This window comes from Micromys minutus, assembly GCF_963924665.1.
Source record: "Micromys minutus genome assembly, chromosome: 2".
In the NCBI taxonomy this organism is placed as follows: Eukaryota; Metazoa; Chordata; class Mammalia; order Rodentia; family Muridae; genus Micromys; species Micromys minutus.
Window position 1 is genome coordinate 94,231,911 of NC_137971.1, and position 17,180 is coordinate 94,249,090.

General features: G+C 52.5%; 1 protein-coding gene across 1 annotated transcript in view; it reads left to right on the forward strand.

The window, feature by feature from the left end:
- ARHGEF17 (Rho guanine nucleotide exchange factor 17) overlaps positions 1-17,180 on the forward strand; it is a 57,115-nt gene that overhangs the window by 21,881 nt on the left and 18,054 nt on the right. The window contains exon 2 of the mRNA XM_080912008.1: positions 14,760-14,837. Within this exon, the coding sequence (XP_080768134.1) occupies positions 14,760-14,837 (78 nt within the window). The remainder of the gene's footprint in view (positions 1-14,759; positions 14,838-17,180) is intronic.

The window sequence follows — 17,180 nt, forward strand, 5'->3', positions numbered from 1 at the left end:
AACCCCTGGCACTCGGAAGGCAGAGACCAGCAGGATTCTGTGAGAACTGGTCTGCAAAGTGAGTTCCGGGATAGACAGGGCTACACAGAGAAACCCCGTCTCAGAAAGACCAAGATAACAAAACACATAGAGAGAAGGGTGTTGGTGGGGGAAAATGGTTCCTCTGCCCTTTCATTTCGGGAGGTTGATCTGATCGTAGACATTGTGGCCTCACCGTGCCTATTCATCCCGCTGATCCACGCGGTCTTTGCTTATTCACACCTGTGGGCTGAGTGCATGCCCTGTGGGAACTGGGCCTTAGTAGTGCCTCCTCTGCCCTTCTGGAGCTCCCTGATCTTGTTACTGTCCCCCGGTGCCCTAGGTAGCATCCTAGACTGGCACCTCATAGGCCTATAACACAATAAAAAGGAAGGACTGAGGTTGGGAGTCAGGGTCTGAGGTGAGGTGGGTGAGGGAGAAGATTGAAGGTTCCCTGGAAAAAGCGGATCATAGATGAAATGGAACTTGGCCCGGCCGATAGCGAGGAGCACGTGGGGATGGGACCCAGGGCTGAGGAGGGAGAGACTGGCTGCACACTGGGTCGGGGGGCACAGCAGCAGGCGGAAGCCATCCACTTCATTTCCCTGGGCCTTTTGGCCTGAGCAGGATTTCTGGCATTGTCTAAGTAGGGAAGATGGCCTCTTTTGGCTGTGGGGCTTTGAGAGTCCCTAGAATTTATACACAGCCCAGCCAGGTCCTGTCCTTTACTCCCTGGGGCTCTGGCCTGAGGCTGGCTTGGCCTTTCCCAGGGTGCCTGGCTCGTGGCCCAATGAGTCATCTTCCGTCCTACAGGCAAGACACCCCATCTCTCTCAACAGTGTACAAATGGAGCCCCCCCATATGTGCCTGGTCTGAAGGAAGGAGGGAATTGGAGGAGCTGGAATCAAACCCTAGAAACTTCCGCTCCCACGATCCTTCACCCCAGCCTTCCTCTGTGCTACCAAAATGAGTGAAGATGGGGGGGGGGAGCCATTCTTTCTAGAGCAGCCGCTGAGCTGTAGTTCTGGACTGTCCCAGGTAGGGAAGGTGGTGCTGGAGGAAAGGTATTTACAGCTACAAGAAGGATGGATGTTCAGACTGTGTGGGCCCCTGGCTGGCCTGGGTGGCATTCTGAACAAGGTTCGGATATTAGAATGAATTTTTAGAGCTGTTAGGGGAGGTCTCCTGGGGTTCTAAGCCAAGGCAGGGCACAGACGTGTGTGCAGGGCTGGAGGTATGTCCTAGGAGCTCTTAAAATACGAACTCATCAGATTTATTAGCAAGTGTCGCTCCTACCTCCAAGGCCTCATACTCATGACTGGCCCCTGACCTGTAAAATGGTGGGTACGCGGGGGGGGGGGGGGATGGGCAGAGGAGGTGGCATTCAGAGTGAACTGACTCATCAGATGCTTCTCCTGTCTGCTTACGTCCGACGTCCCCTCCGGCCCCCCATCTCCTACTTCTGTTAGCTGGGATAAGAAACTTTTCCTTCGAAGCATAGAAGGTTCAGCTGTATCTTCTTGAAACTGAAGGGGGTGAATTGACGGGGGGGGGGACGAAAAGGGGGGAAATACATAAAAAAAAATCATGGCTGTTAAATTCAAACCACATGCCCTACAATCCCAGTCCTGCAGGCCTCTGCTGCCACCTAGGAGTATTTTGTGGAAGTGCAGCCCTGGAGCCCCAGCTTCTTAATAGGGCTTAATCAGCTATGCTTCTCTCCCAGTCTGACCTCGGCACCCTCCAGAAACCTAGTGGGCAATTTAGAACCCTCTTGAACTGTCCCACCTCTTTCATCTGTTTACAGAAGGATAAACTAAGTCACAAAGCAAGAAGGCCAGTCGACAGATACATATTATGTACCCAGTATGTGTCTATGTTATGCTAATTCCTGTTTCTACTGTTCTTGTAGTCCTGGGGCAGGCAGACATTGACACCTCCTCTGATTTCCATCCAGGAAAAAGAATACAGCCTTCACCCCCACTTCCTAATTCAGGGTGCCCCAGATTTGGCCTGACTTCTTGGTTATGTGCTCTGCAACCTGGCGAAGCCATTCAACAGCTTTGATACACCATTTGCTTGGGGTTAGAGCCCAACTTGGGTTCTCAGCACAAACCCTGTGGGAACCGGGGTCTTTCCTAGATCTTGGTGCTCCTGGGAAGTCAGAGAGGTGCTCCTGGATTCTGTCTCGGCAAAGTATAGATCTGTAGCATGTTGAGTAAGAATGGACTGGGAGTTATCACAGGGCACTCAAGAGCAGTGTGAGGCCTACATAGGACTATGGAGAAAAACTGTACCTCAAGTCCCCATCGAGGACCTGGCAGTGTATGCTATACCCTGGGGTCTGGGATGGGCCAGAAGTGTTGTGGTCAGGGATTTTCTTCTAGGCTGAGAGATGGGTCAGCCAGGTTTAGCCATGAGAAGGCAGCCTGAACCCCAGCTTGGGAATGGAGGGCTACCTTTTGCTCCTCTTACAGCCAGTAGATCTCTGGATTTTACTACTGCCCATGCTGGGGTCACAACCTGACAGATGAAATGTGGGTTCCCCGGCTTCATTTCTCTGTCAGTATAACAAGAGCTCTGAGTTCAAGCACTGCCTCTTACTGTCTGCAGGATCCTGGAGTCCTTGTCTGCCTCACTAGGCCTCCGTCAGGTGGCGTCTGGGCTAGACTCATTCCTCTCAGACTTAGCAGTTAATACTAATGTTTGGCTGGGGCCTTGTCAAACCTCTCAGTTGGAATACCTGTACATGGCATGTGGCCCAGGCTCTCTCCCAACATGTAGGCCGGGCTTTATGAGTAATCAGGTTGCCAGGCCTCATGGCACAAGCCCAGAATCCCAGGTACCGGGGAGGCCGAGATAGTAAAGTTCAGGGTCTGCCACAGCTAGTTCAAGGATAACTTGGGCAACTTAGTGAGACCCCTTGTCAAAGTTAAAAATATCATTTTTTAATGCCTAGAGGGAGCCAGGTGTGGTGACTCATGCTTTTAGTCCCAGCACTTGCTACACAGAGGCAGGAGGATTTTTGTAAGTTACAGGTTAGCCAGGGCTGTGTAGTGAGACCGTCTCTCAAAAGAAAAGAACAGGGGCTGGAGGCCTGGTTCAACACTTTAGCACGTGTTCCTCTGGTAGAGGACTTGGATTTGGGTTTTAGCACCTACATAGCAGCTCACAACCGTCCACGACTCTAGTTCCATCTAGTTCCAGAGGATCCAACTGATACCCTCCTCAGGCATCCGAGAGCACCAAGCATGCATGTGGCGCACATACATACGTGCAGGCAACACACAAATATGAAATCTAGAAATTTTTAAATAAATTAAATAAAAAGAAACAAAAGAACACCACAGTGGTGGAGTGCTTGCTTGGCATGTGAGAAGCTCTGGGTTCAAGCCCTGATGTCACAAAAAGGGGTTGGTGTTGGGACAAGCCAGAAGAGCGGGTTTTAGGTGCCATGTGACCTCACTTCTGCCAGTGTTCTGGGTCTAACAAAGGACCACATGAACCTGGGGTGACTGAGGAGAGGAGAGAGTAATGGGGAAGGACTCAGTCCATGTCTGACACACAGTAAATGCTTTGTAATCGAGGGCCAGCCAGAGTGCTGCTGTTTTCTGTTTGTGTTTATGTGGAAGGTAGCTGGTTTTGATCATTATTGAAAGACCCTTCAGTTTTTAACCTCTGCCTGGAGCCACATGGTTGGCTACCGTGAATTGCTGTGCTCTCATGGCTACAGATAACTAGGGAGCCACGCGGGACATATTTCCTGTCGCTCACAATCCTGTCTCCCGTTGCACACAGGACTCTGCCTCTGAAGCAGGAAGGTGCTTTAGCTCTGTAGGCCCTGGAGCTCGCCCTGTGATCCTCAGAGCTTCACCCGGGGCAGCCATTCCTCAGAGATCTTTGTGGCTTGGACATTTCTCTTCCAGCTGCCTATGAGGCCTTAAGAAACCTTAAGAGGCCTTTCCTTCCAGAATGGAGGCTCTATTGAGATGAGGAGGAAGTGATCTAGGGAAACAAGGGGAGGGGATGAATCGTGGAAGGGGTGGCGGGAAGCCGAGGCCCCAGGAAATGAAGAGTCTTACCCAGCACACACACTAAGTGGTATAGTGAGGATTTGGACCTGAAATACATGGCTCCATAGCCAGCCATGTTGGTCTCCATACTACGAAATCCTTTTGCAACTTTTGTCTCCTTGATGGTGATCAGAGGAGGCAGCAGCTGTTGGGGAAATAGATGGCCTGCGTTGGGAATATATAGTACCAAGTCCATTTTCATGGATATGAGTGGGACAGAAATGCCAGACAGGTTGCCAGGAACTGTCCTTGATCCAGGCATGACCTGTGGCAACATTGAGTTTATCCTCAAAATCGTTCCTGACTCGGGGAAACCCATTTCTGTCATTTACTCGGAAAGAAGAGAGCAGAGAAAGGTGACTCAGGCAGCCAGTGGGTCCCAGAAGTGCAGGAAGCTTGCAAGCTCGAAGGCAGCCAGCTGGGTCTTAGCCCTTTCCAGCCTCTCTAGGCGTTTCCGGTTTATAAAATGGGAGAGTGACAAGAAACAGCTCTGATGTAGGTTGGCCACTAAGGAAGCAGCACTTACAAAGCAATGAGTCTTGGTTCCGAGACCCGTGCAATCGTATTTGTCATGGAGAGAGAACCTCCAGGCTCCCCATGTTCTCGGGTCCAAGATCTTTTGACAAAGTCAAGACAGCTGGGCAGGTCTGGAGACCCTCCCATGGAGTTTGATGAGACCTACTTTCCAGAGCGGTGATTCTCTTGGGAGTTGTCTTTGCTCTTTTGATACAGGGCCTCCTGTGTCCCTTCCTGGTCTCCACCTTGCTTATGAAAAGTGATCTTGAATTCTGATCCTCCTGCCTCCGAGGTGCTGAGATTACAGGCATGTGCTTCCATGCCAGGTATATGCAGTGCTGGGAATCGAACCCTGAGCTTCATGCTTGTGAGGCAAGCAACTGTATTAGCCTGGCCTACACCCCAGCTGCCCTTGTCTTTGGTCATTTCCTTCAGGTCCTGATTTCCTAATGAAATTCTGGGTATGAACATAAACACTCTCCCTCCCTTCTTTCTTTCTGATATACAGGTAGACTGTGCACATGACACATCATGCCCGTGACAGTCAGAGGACACGGTTTTTGGAGTTAGTTCTCACCGTCCACCTTTTTGAGGCAGGGCCTCTGTTCTGTTTACACTGCCCTGTGCACTGTGGATGCTGCCTCACCTGGCTTTTTATGTGAGTTCTGGCAATAGAACTTAAGTCATTAGGCTTGAATGGCAAGTACTTTTACCGCCTTGACCATATGCCCAGCCAGCCATATCTTTAAATTCCTAGCACAGGGACTGAAGAGTTGGCTCAGCAGTTAAGAGCACTGGCTACTCCTCTAGAGGTTCTGAGCTCAATCCCCAGCAACTTTATGGGGCTCGTGACCATCTATAACGGAATCTGACGTCCTCTTCTGGCATGTAGGCATACATGCAGACTGAACACTCATACATTAAAATAGTAATAATAGTAGTAATCCTGGCACAATGTTTAGTTGGTAGGTAGCTGCTCGGTGCTTGGTGAGTAGTTATTGAACTAGTCAGGTAAACGGTATCAAAATCAGAGCAGCCGCTTATCCACTAAGCGTGGTCGGTCACATGTTCGTCTACCCCTGAGTCGATGGTTTGTCATCAGTCTGTGACACACATTTCTCGCCATTCCAGGTGTTCATCCCTACCGTTACTCTTTCCTTAGTCCGTTCTAGGCCTAGCCCTTGTCATAACTGCTCCTCCAATGGTCCAACATGAGCTGCAGAACCACACGGAAGGCCTGGTGAGTCTCAGAAGGCAGGTGGATCGGACGGTGTCCAGAAGCAAGTCAGCAGGATGCCCCGCTTGCCTCAGAGATGGATGGGGAAGTTGTCAACAGACCTGGGAGAGGTCAATAGACCAGGGTTCCCTGGGACTGCCAGAGGGTGGTCTCAGAGCCAGGGACCTGGTGGTCTGCTCTGGAGTGAGTGTTGGTCTGGTGGGGCTAAGCCCTTTCTTGCCAAGTGTCTTTTGCCTTCCCCTAACCAAAGAGGGTGTGGACGGCTCTTTGGTGGGGAAGGAAGATGTCTGAGGTGGGAAAGGGATGTGGTATGGAAAACAGGACAGTCTTTCATAGTTATAAAAACTCTTCTTAGGGATGGCAAGATGGTTCGGGTAGGAAATCTCTTGCTGCCGAGCCTGAAGACCCAAATTCAGTCCCCAGAACCCCTGTGGTGAAGGAGAAGAGCATTGGCTCCCAAAAGCCTCCCTCTGACCTCCACCATGGACTGTGGCACATATACCCCCACATATAATGAATAAATTAATTAAATTCCATGGCCCTACTCCAAACATCTACAGAGCTCTAAAAGGTGATTGAATCAGCACCCTAGATCGTTGCTCAGAAGAACCACAGAGCCATGCCTTGACTTGGTGCTGGGTACGTGATGCCCTCTGCCTCACCCAAGTTGACCCTGTCCTGAAAGGGCTCTAATGATGCACTGCCTCCGCTCCTGAGCTGCTGCTCTGGTCCTTGGCACCCTTTTGCTTCTCTGCTTCACCGGCACCCCCCCTCCTCCAGTGCTACGTCGACAGGCTTGGCCATTGTCTTAGGGTTTCTATTGCTGTGAAGAGACACCACGACTCTTCTAAACTCTTATAAAGAAAAACACTTAATCGGGGCTGGCTTACAGTCTCAGAGGTTCAGTCCATTATCACCGTGGCGGGAAGCATGGCAGCGTCCAGGCGGACACGGGGCTGGAGAAGCAGCTGAGAGTTCTACACCTTAATCAGCAGGCAGCAAAAAGAGATTGTGTAGGATGAGGATGTAGGATGAGCGTAGGAGACCTCAGAGCCCTCCCCCACAGTGACTCACTTCCTCCTTCAAGGCCACGCCTCCTAATTCTGCTGCTCTTTATGCAAGCATTCAGACCTATAAGTCCGTGAGGCCAAATTTATTCATAGCATTGTAACCATCCTTAACAGAGCAGCACAGCCTTTGGCATTAAGCCGCACCTGTAAGGGGGTGGAGGCTTCCCAGGGGTGTCTCCCTGCACCCCTGTACTCCTGTGTCTCTTGACCTCCATGCTGTGTTCAAGGCCTGGCTCCTCTCCTCTCTGGGAGCCTCTTGTGAGTGCTTCCCCCTGCAGAGGTAACCTTTGCTAAGCCTGGAAGCCATCCGAGGTGGACGCATTCTTATTTGGTCTTGGGGGAACTGGTGAGGGACAGGTGGATAGATGAGTTGCACCTGGCCAGGACCCCCAAACTGTGTACTGCCTCTCAGCCACTAAGAAGAAATCATCAGGTAGTTTGAGAGAGGGCCACGTGGAGGAGGTATTTTGATAGCCAAAGATGACTACAGAGCGACCAAGCAATGGGCCTCTGAGACCTGGGTGCCCTGCCCCTGGACATGGGCATTCTTTCTATCCTCTCCCAGCATGCCCATCCTGAGGAGGAGGAGCAAGCTGTGGGGAGGAAGTGTGGGCAAGGCAGTCCCTTGGGAAGGGAAAAGGCAGATGCGGTCAGCTGGTTTCTGGCTCTGTCCTTGGGTAGGGTTTGAGATCCTTTGGGAGAGAGGTGAATGTGCTTTTCAGCACATTCCTAGGAGGTGCCGGACTCTCAGTCCAGAGACCAGAAAAGAGCCTGTCACGATCCCTCCAGGGAACACAGCGAGTCCACAGATTGTCCATTCACTGATGCAACACAAATTAAGTTAGCACTACCCAGTATTGGATGTGACCCATCTGTGCTGTGCCTGCTGTCATGGGATCCTAGCCTGGTGGCCTGCCCTTTCAGGATTAGTTGAGATATAATTCATTTGTGCCAGACACAAGGGCGTATGCTTGTAATGCCAGTATTCAGAAGGAGGTGGGAGAATCAGGAGGCTTTTTGTGTGCTTGTTTTCAGTGCTAGGAACTGAACCTAGGGCTTTGTACTCCAATTAAGAGCTCTTCCAAAGAAATATATTCCCAGACCTGCTCTGTTTTGCCCCTGAGACAGGACATCTTGTAGCCCAGGCTGGCCTTGAACTCACTATATAACTGAGGATGACCTTGAACTGCTGAGCCTCCTGCCTCTACCTCCCAAGTATTGGGATTATAGGTGTATGCTATCTTGCCTAAACAAAAGTTATATACACTTTTTTTTTAAGTTCTGGGGGTTGGACCCATAACCTCACACAGGCTAGGCAAGCCCTTTGCCGCTAAACTACATTCCTAGCAGGACCATGAGTTTGAGGCTAGCCTAAGCTATATAGGAAGACTCAGGCTCAAAGGAACAGCATCACAGGAAGAAAAAAAGCCCACCTGCCCTTGGCTTAGCATTCGGGCCTCAAGTTCAATCTTCAGTACTTGTAGCAAAGTTTAAAAGTGCGAGGGACAAGCTAAGTTAGTGGATTGCTTGCAAGGAATACACAAGACCCTGGTTTCCAGCAGGGTCATGTTACAAACCAGGCATGGTAGTGTATGCCTGCAATCCCAGAACCGAGAAGCTGTTTACAGAGGAGTCGGAAGTTCAGGGTCATCCTCTATTCACTGGCTGACAGTTGGATGCCAACCTAGGCTACACAAGACCTTAGAGGAGGTTGTTAAAAAACAGTTCCAGGGTTGGAGAGATGGCTCAGCAGGTAAGAGTACTTGCCGCTTTCACAGAGGTCCCTGGTTTGGGTGCCAGGGTCCTACACCCTCTTCTGGTCTCCCTGGGCACCAAAAACACCCACACACATAGATTTAAAAGATTCAAGCTTTTTTTTTTTTTTTTAATTCCTTAGAATGGGTTGCTGACTCAGGGCTAAGGAAGCAAGGCTGGATAGAGGGATACAGGGACCTCCATGCTAAAGAGATGCCCAGAACCGTGTGTAGACTGGCTGGAGAAGGGGAAAGCAGGGCTATCGGCACTAGTTTGTTAGCCAACCGTCTGTCACATGTGTTCAATGCCTTGGCTTACAAAGGACCCCTACCTCTGGGAGCCAGCAGTCTCCTGGGAGAAGGTGGGGATCAATCCAATTAATGCAACCCATTAATTACAGACGGTAGTTAAGAGAACCAAGGATCCTGGAGAACAGAACAGACACACAACACCTACTCTGAGGACTCAGTAGGGCTTCCTAGAAGAGGTGACATTTGGGTAGAACAGTCTTAAGTGAAAAGAAGTCACTGGCTTGGTTGCTATGAGAGGGAACGGGCTTAGGTCAATGCCTCTAGGCAAGGGAGAGGTGTATTTTCTAGACACAGAGAGCTGGCTGGGGTGAAACAAAGAAAGGTGTAGGAGTGGGAACAGGGGTGAGCCTGGCTTGAGTGATGGTGTTCATTACCCCATTGCTCAGGAAATCCAGAGAGAGAAAGTTCAGATGGGAGTTTCGTGCGCGTGTGGGAACCTCAGTGTTGAAGGAAGTGGAGCTAGGCACAGAGGTAAGGCACAACTTCAGGGTGTTTGGAGCCCCTTCTTAGGGCCCAATGGGATTTGGTGTCAAACTTGTTTCCTTCCACACCTCAGTCCTATTTAAGTGGGTCCTGGAGTAGGTTCTAGCTTTGTCTGGCATTTGAGGAAGTAGCCTGAGGATTGAGGATCACATTTAAATAAATGCCATGAAGTTGGATTGAGGGCAGATGGGGGTTGGGGGGGGTCAGAGACCCTCCCCAGTGAAGGTCATGGGGAGAAGCACTGGATGGGAACAAGACTGGAGCCGGGTACAGAACTGACTGAGCTGGGGAAGATGGTAGTAGGGATAGGGGTGACTTTAATTTGGGTGATTTGGGTGACAGCTTCTATCACACCCAAGTGCCCTTTTGGGCCAGTGAGGTTTCAAGCATCTGATGCCTCCATGGGTGGGTGTCTGCTTGTACCATGCTGTAGTTGTTGATCAAGAAAGTTCTCATCATTGTGAGAGATGGTGGGTCAGGCAGCTGGGTGTCAGGATCTGGGGATCTGTTTGTGAGACTGCACTTGACCCTACCCTCCACCTGGGCCTGTTCTCTCCTAAACCCTGTTCCTCCATGGCTCCCGAGCGTACATCTCAGTGCGAGCCTTAGATACACAGCGAACTTGTCTTTGTCCGCGGGTATGTGTGACTTGCGTCCTGAGGCGGGGGTGCGAGGTCCGGCGGCACTGGGCTTGTTGGGGGAGAAGGGGCGGCGCGCAGAGGGCGGGACTCTCCCCCTGCGACGCCGCGCGCACTCCCTGCGCGGAGGAGGCCGCAGCACCACCGCGGGCTGCGCCCTCACCGACGCTGCTACTACCGCCGCCGCCACCACCACCGCGGCGGGGCTGAGGCCCCCCGAGGAGCGCGGGTGGGAGGGGGCCCTCCGACTCTGCGCAGTTCCCGCCCCGGCGGCAGCCCGGCCGCATGCTTCAGATGGTGAAGACCCTGGCCCAGTTCACCATCGCGCTGGAAGACATGCGCGATCTGGGCCCGGCCTCCGCCTCCGGGGAGTCCGCCGGGGGCGGGGGCGGGGGCTCTGACACCGCGGAGGAGCCGGGGGAGGCCCAGGTACCGGGAGGGGGAAGGGCAGCCGGGAACTTGGGTCTTGGCCTAGGATGCCGCTGACCTAGGAGATGGGGGAAGCGTGGGCAGATGCTGGAGAACAGGGCCTGGAACTTGGATCACGCACCGGTACCCTGCCTGCCTGTCATCGCTGGGCTTGGAGAGAGCTGACCTCAGATGAAGGCAGAGAGGTTGATGAGCCTCCTCTCCATGGCCAACCACCATGGCCAACTCTGGCCTCTCTGGTGGCTAAGGGTCATGGCCCAGGACAGTACTCTCTTGTCCAAGGAGTCAGGCGAAAGCAGATTTGTTCCTGGGGCACCTTAGGTCCCCAGGAAAACCAGATTCCCAACCTCCCCGGGGTTGATGTATGTGCCAACGGCAGCCTGCGCTGCCACTTTGCCACTGGGACTCTGGGACCTGGAGCCGTCATGCTGTGGTCCTGTAGGAAAGGTGGTGTCCCCATTCCTTCCTCCAGAGGCCTTTCTGAAGACTGGAGGAGGCAGGTTCCAGGGATGCTGCCTTGTTTTTTGTGTTTGTCTGGGCCAGGACTCTGTTCCATGTTCTGGGAACTAGGCCTAATCCGGGTACTGTAGTGTATTGTGCGTATGTGTCTCCAGTGCTCCAGAGTCTGGGCAGAAGGGCCTACCTCGCAGCTGGATAACTAGGCTTCATTTTCGTCTTGATGTGGGGCATCTGGCCTTCATGGCCTCTCTCTGTGTGTCTTTCTTCACACTTGGTACATAAGGGTTTAATGACAGGAGAGTTCCCCTCACCATGTTCCTGCAGTGTCCACTTTCCCGCAGGTCCCATTGGTCCCAATGCCAGGGGCCTGTCTGTGGCTGTTGAAGGGATCCTGAGGGAGGCAGGCTGAGGGGCTGGCCAGCCTGGAACAGGTGGGCCTGCTGATCTGGTTGACAGCTGCTTTGTCCCTCCATCTCCTGCTTCCCTTGTCCCCGGCCCCCCTGCACTGCTCCCGTGTCTGGACACGTGCAGAGAGGGTGTTCCGTGCAGTGACAAGGAGCTGGCCTTGTTTTCTGTGCTTTACCTGACAGCTGGGTGACAGCCCACTGTGCTTTGCAGCAGGGAGAAGGCCGGGAGAGGCAGCGTTGCAGCGTCAGCTCCCACTACCACCCCAGCCTCCCGGCCAGTGAGTGTGGGCAGGGGACAGTAGCGGTGAAGCCCAAAACCTGGTCTGGCTGTCCTGATGGTCGGAAAACTTCCCATGAAGTCTCAGGGAAGTGGAACGAGAAGGGACAGTTAGGGTCGCTGTGTGTAGACTCCTCCCTGTCCCCATTGCAGAGCATGGAGCTTGTACCAGGAACAAAGGGTTTTTTTTTTTTTTTTAAATTCTATTTCATGAAGGAGTGTGACAGCAGGGCCACCAAACTCACACAGCCAGGAAGAGCAGAGCCGAGGAGTTCTGTGGTCTGAGGTCGCTGGTAAAGGGAACATAGGCTGTTGGCACCCTAGGGCTCTGCATGAGGTGTCTGAAGAGGCTCTGGGCCGTGTCTGTCACTGGCCATGTGATCTTGGGCAAGTCATGTCACTTCTCTGACTTGACCCATCTGTGTGGTGGGTGACACCTGTGTCTTGGGTCTGTGGGAGGCTGAAATGAGCTGCACATACTTGTGAGGTACTGGGGTGTTCTGGGAGCTGCCAGCGCAGGAGCAGACATGGGAGACCCCAAAGCTGCTTTAAGACTTTAAGGGCCCCAGAAGCACCCAGTATAAATGGCCTGCTCCTAGTTGGGGGTCTCTGAGGGAGAGCCTGAGGAGCACAACCCGGCATAGAGCCACAGAGGTGGAGTAAGCCAGCCTCCTGTGTCCCAAGGAGATGTCACCCATGCCTCAGTAGAGCTCAGAGTGGGAGTACACTTGTGGGCCTCCTAGTCTGTTATTAGGGACCAGGCTGATCCCCCAGTTCCAGGGTCGGAGGAGCAGCACCTGAGGTAAACTTACCATAGCCAGCAAAGTGAGAAGGTCGTGGTAGCCTGTGGCTCCTGCTGGAGAGACTGAGGCATCCTGGGCTGTGTACTGAGAGAGATCAAGGCCTTGTCTCAACAAACAAGCGAATACTAATACAGCATAGCGGCCTCGGGACGGTGGGCAGAACAGTGGCCGTGGCAGGTCCCCGGCTGAGGGTCTAGATTAAGGGGTGTTGGAATCAGAACTGGAGGAGTTCCTAAGCACAAGCACCCGTTCCAGAATTTCCGCACAGAAAGAGCATCCTGAATCTGCAGGGCCTTGATGTCTAGAGCCCAAGCGTCAGTACGGGGTTCCGGAGTCCTTGCAGGATGTAGGCTGGTGGGCTGGGTGTCTGGGAGGGCTTCCTGGAGAAGGCCGGGGACTGTGGAAGTTGGCACTAGGTGAGCTCTGCCTGGGGAGAGGGTGGAGCCAGCTCAGACCTTCCCAAGAGTTCCTCACAAAGTCTTCCCATAGGATAGAGCTTACCTTGACGGGACAGGAACCCAGCGCCTTGTGGTGTGCACATGCTGTGTGTGTAAGCATCCCTGTTGTGAAAACGAGAGACTAGGCTGGGGTTGTAGCTCGGCGAGTATAGGCCTTGTCTAGCATGTCCACCAAGCCCTGGCTTGTTCTACAGCAAGTGCGTAAGCCAGATGCAGTAGTAAATGCCTGTCAAGCCGAGCACTAGGGAAGACTCCACAGCCTGGTCTGTATAAGACCCTGCCTCAGAAAGAGAGAGTTTGTGAGATGGATAAACATAAAGGCCTGTGTTTGCATTCTCAGTTGTAGAAGCTGGACATAGTAGTGTGTATCTGTGACGTTATCAGAGTGTGTGTGACCCCATCAGTGTGTGTGTGACCCCACCAGTGTGTCTGTGACTCCATCAATGTGTGTGACACCATCAGTGTGTGTGACCCCATCAGTGTGTGTGACCCCACCAGTGTGTGTGTGACCCTGTCAGTGTTTGTGACACTATCAGTGTGTGTGACCCCATCAGTGTGTGTGTGACCCCACCAGTGTGTGTGTGACCCCACCAGTGTGTGTGTGACCCCACCAGTGTGTCTGTGACCCTGTCAGTGTTTGTGACACTATCAGTGTGTATGACCCCATCAGTGTGTGTGTGACCCCACCAGTATGTCTGTGACCCCATCAGTGTGTGTGTGACCCCACCAGTGTGTCTGTGACTCCATCAATGTGTGTGACACCATCAGTGTGTGTGACCCCATCAGTGTGTGTGTGACCCCACCAGTGTGTGTGTGACCCTGTCAGTGTTTGTGACACTATCAGTGTGTGTGACCCCACCAGTGTGTGTGTGACCCCACCAGTGTGTCTGTGACCCTGTCAGTGTTTGTGACACTATCAGTGTGTATGACCCCATCCGTGTGTGACCCCATCAGTGTGTGTCTTCATCAGTGTGTGACCCCATCAGTGTGTGTGTGACCCCAGTGCTAGAGAGCAGAGACAGGCAGACCTGGGCTCCCTGGCCGGCTAGGGTAGCTGAAACAGTGAGCTCCAGGTTCAGTGAGTTTCTCTGTGTTGATTAATTAATCAATGTGAAGAGCAGTAGAAGAAGACACTTCGTTCACTTCTTATGTGCACACATGCATGCTTGGTAAGTGAACCTGAGCACATGCACCCAGACACACATGCCCGCACACATGCACACACACGGGAAGAGACGAGATGGAGACTGTGGGTCACACAAGTGAGCTAGAGGCTGGTGTAAAGAGAGCTCTGTAACCTTTTCGTTGAGAATTGGGATCCAGCCTCGTCAGAACCCTGATGCTTCCAGCACCAACATCACTTCCCTCAGCTGCAGTTTCTTCTTCTATAGCAGGAAGTGACAGCGTCTACTCTGAGGGATGCTGTGACACACAGCCAGGTCAAACATGTCCTCATAGCAGCAAGCTGGAACTTGGTGTTTCCAGAGTAAGTCTCTAGAGTGGGTGTAGCCCAGAGGCATCTTCCTTTGTAAATATGAGAGTTTATTATTGTTGGGTTTTTGTCTCTGTCTAGAACCTGTTGGGGTAGGAAAACGGGGACCCACTTGGAAGGGTGTGTTTGAGACTCAGGGGAGCGCTCCCAGCAGGGAATGCTTGAACAAAGATCAGGGATGCTTTGGGAAACTGTGTGACAGGAAGCTAGCAGGGAAGGCCAGGGAAAGGACCAATGGGCTCTCTCCGTGTGCAGGTATGCCTGACCGTCGCTGAAGGTGACAGAGGTGAAAGGAGACAAAGGGCCACTCACCCTCTACTTCTGTCCCCACAGGACATGAGGAAGCATGTGACCATGACCCTGCTGGACACAGAGCAATCGTACGTAGAATCGCTGCGCACCCTAATGCAGGTGAGACCGTGCCCCAGGCCTGAGAGCAACGTCCCAAGTGTGGGCATCAGACAGGTGGGATCACCCGTATGGACAGCGACTGAAACCAAAGCGCTGTGAGCCCGGAAGCGACCGAGGTTGCAGGGCTGGCGTGAGTAGAGGATCCAGGTAGAGTAGGAGTCTCTACGCTATCTAGTTCCCACATCCCCTCGGCAGTCCTGGACCCAGCCTTGAGCTGTGACTGGGAAGAAATGCTAAGTATCTGCTTAGGGCAGACCCTGGTCCAGATACAAGAAGCCCAACAATGCCCAAGAACGTGCTGAATACATGGGTCCCTTTACAGCAGTGGTTCTCAACCTTTCTAACGCTGCGGCCCTTTAATACAGATCCTTGTGGACCACGTGTCGTGGACAGAGCCCCACGTTGTGGTGACCCCAACTATAAAATTACTTTGCTGCTACTTTATAACTAACGTTGCTGCTGTTACGAATCGCAGTGCGTAATATATAATATGTCGAATATCTGATACGGGACCCTTGCGGGGGTCTTGACCCACAGGTTGGAAACCACTGCTGTAGAGACGTGGGAGGTGCCTGACCAGTCAGAGAAAGCTCCCCAGAGAAGGTGCAGTTCTGCAGAGGGCTTGGCACGTGCGTTTAGAGAGCTACGTGGTACAAAGTATGAGGGGCTGGTTCTTGGATGGTGTTGCAGGAGCCAGCAAGGGTTATGCCATGGGGTCCTTGAACCCCAGGAGAAGGATTTGGACCACAGTGGGGTTCCTGGAGAGTCATCAGAGGGTTTTGAGACAGGAAGGCATGTGGTTGGAAAGTCTGCATGACTACTGGAAAGATGGGTGGCAGGAGATAAAGCTGTCCCAGGGCCACAGAGCTCCTCCAGTCAGGGTGCAGATCATAGGAAGGACTGAGGGGGACAGACACTTAGGAGGTAAGCTGCTCAGGTCAGGGGTTCCAGGAACTGGGGGAAGGGGGCGTGAGGTGGGAAAACAGGCCTGGGAGAGGTGAAGTCTGGCGGGATGATGAGCTGACAGTTACATGGGTACTGCTGAGGCCAGAGCCTGGTGTATGTGCCGAAATGGGGCCCACAAACACAACTGAAGATGAGCTTATTCAAACTGCCACAGCTCGGGGTGAAGCAGACCCCAGGAAAGACCCTGAACCACTCACCCTTCCTTCTTCCCCCTTCTGCCCTTCCACATACCTGTACCGAGCCTTCTGTAGGCCGAACACTGTTCTCTGGGTAGTGCAGGGGTCTCCATTCAGCTGTGAGTCTGAGGGACATGAGTCTTTTCCCTGGAGTTCGTGGACTATTCAGGAGAGTCACCCTCACCAGCCAGACAAGTCACCAGACATGGTTGGTGTGGTGACACAGGATTCAAGGGTGTGTGGGCATATATGGGTAGTACTCCCCTAGAAAAGAGGGTGATTCCAACACACGCTGCCACACGGAAGAACCTGGATGACACAGCGCTAAGTAAAATGAGCCACTCACCTAACAGCCAGTGCTGGATGGTGTGTGTTCCAAGTTTGCAGAAGTCAAGTTTTCAGAGGGAGAAGGTGAAGTGGTGGCGGGGGTACCCGGGGGTGCTGGGGCAGGGAAGGGTGATGTGGGTAACGTAGTGCTCAGTGGTCCAGAGTTTTCGGCTGCAAGGTGAAGTTGGCATTTACACAACAGTATGAATGCGTGTGCCCTAATCTAAACACTTAAAACTGACAAAAATAGGGCTAGGGATGTAATAAAGAGCGCTTCCGTAACATGCAGGAAACCCTGGGTTTGATTCCTAGACCTGCATAAACCAGGGTTAGTGGTACACACCTGTAATCCCAGCACTCAGGAGGTGGAGGTAGAGGATCAAAAATACAAGGTCATCTTTGCCTGATAGATAATCCAAGGGAGTTCATGAAGACCTGTTTCAAAAGCATGAAAGAAACTGGTTACAGTGACAAATTATAAAAGACACACATTGCCTCTGGTTTTATCAAAATGTTCAATGATCTAAGAACATAGAATAAGGACTTCCCTGTAGTGTGGGCTCAGGGAATATGGCTCTGGGTTTAGGGTGCACAGAAGAGACCTAAAAGGTGGGTAGGATTTCAGCAGAAAACCTGTTGAGGGGAACAGGCAGAGGGCACAACAGAAGCAAAGACCAGGAGAAGCCACTGTCAGCACCAGTAGTGGCTGGTGTGGTTGCCAAGGAGAAGGGCAAGAAGCTGGGCAAGGGATAGGGTCTCTTCTGGGCATGGGCGCACACACACACACACACACACACACACACACACAACCTAAGGAGAGATCCTCAAGATTTCAGACAAGAAGAATAATCATGTAAGGACCCATGGCCATCCC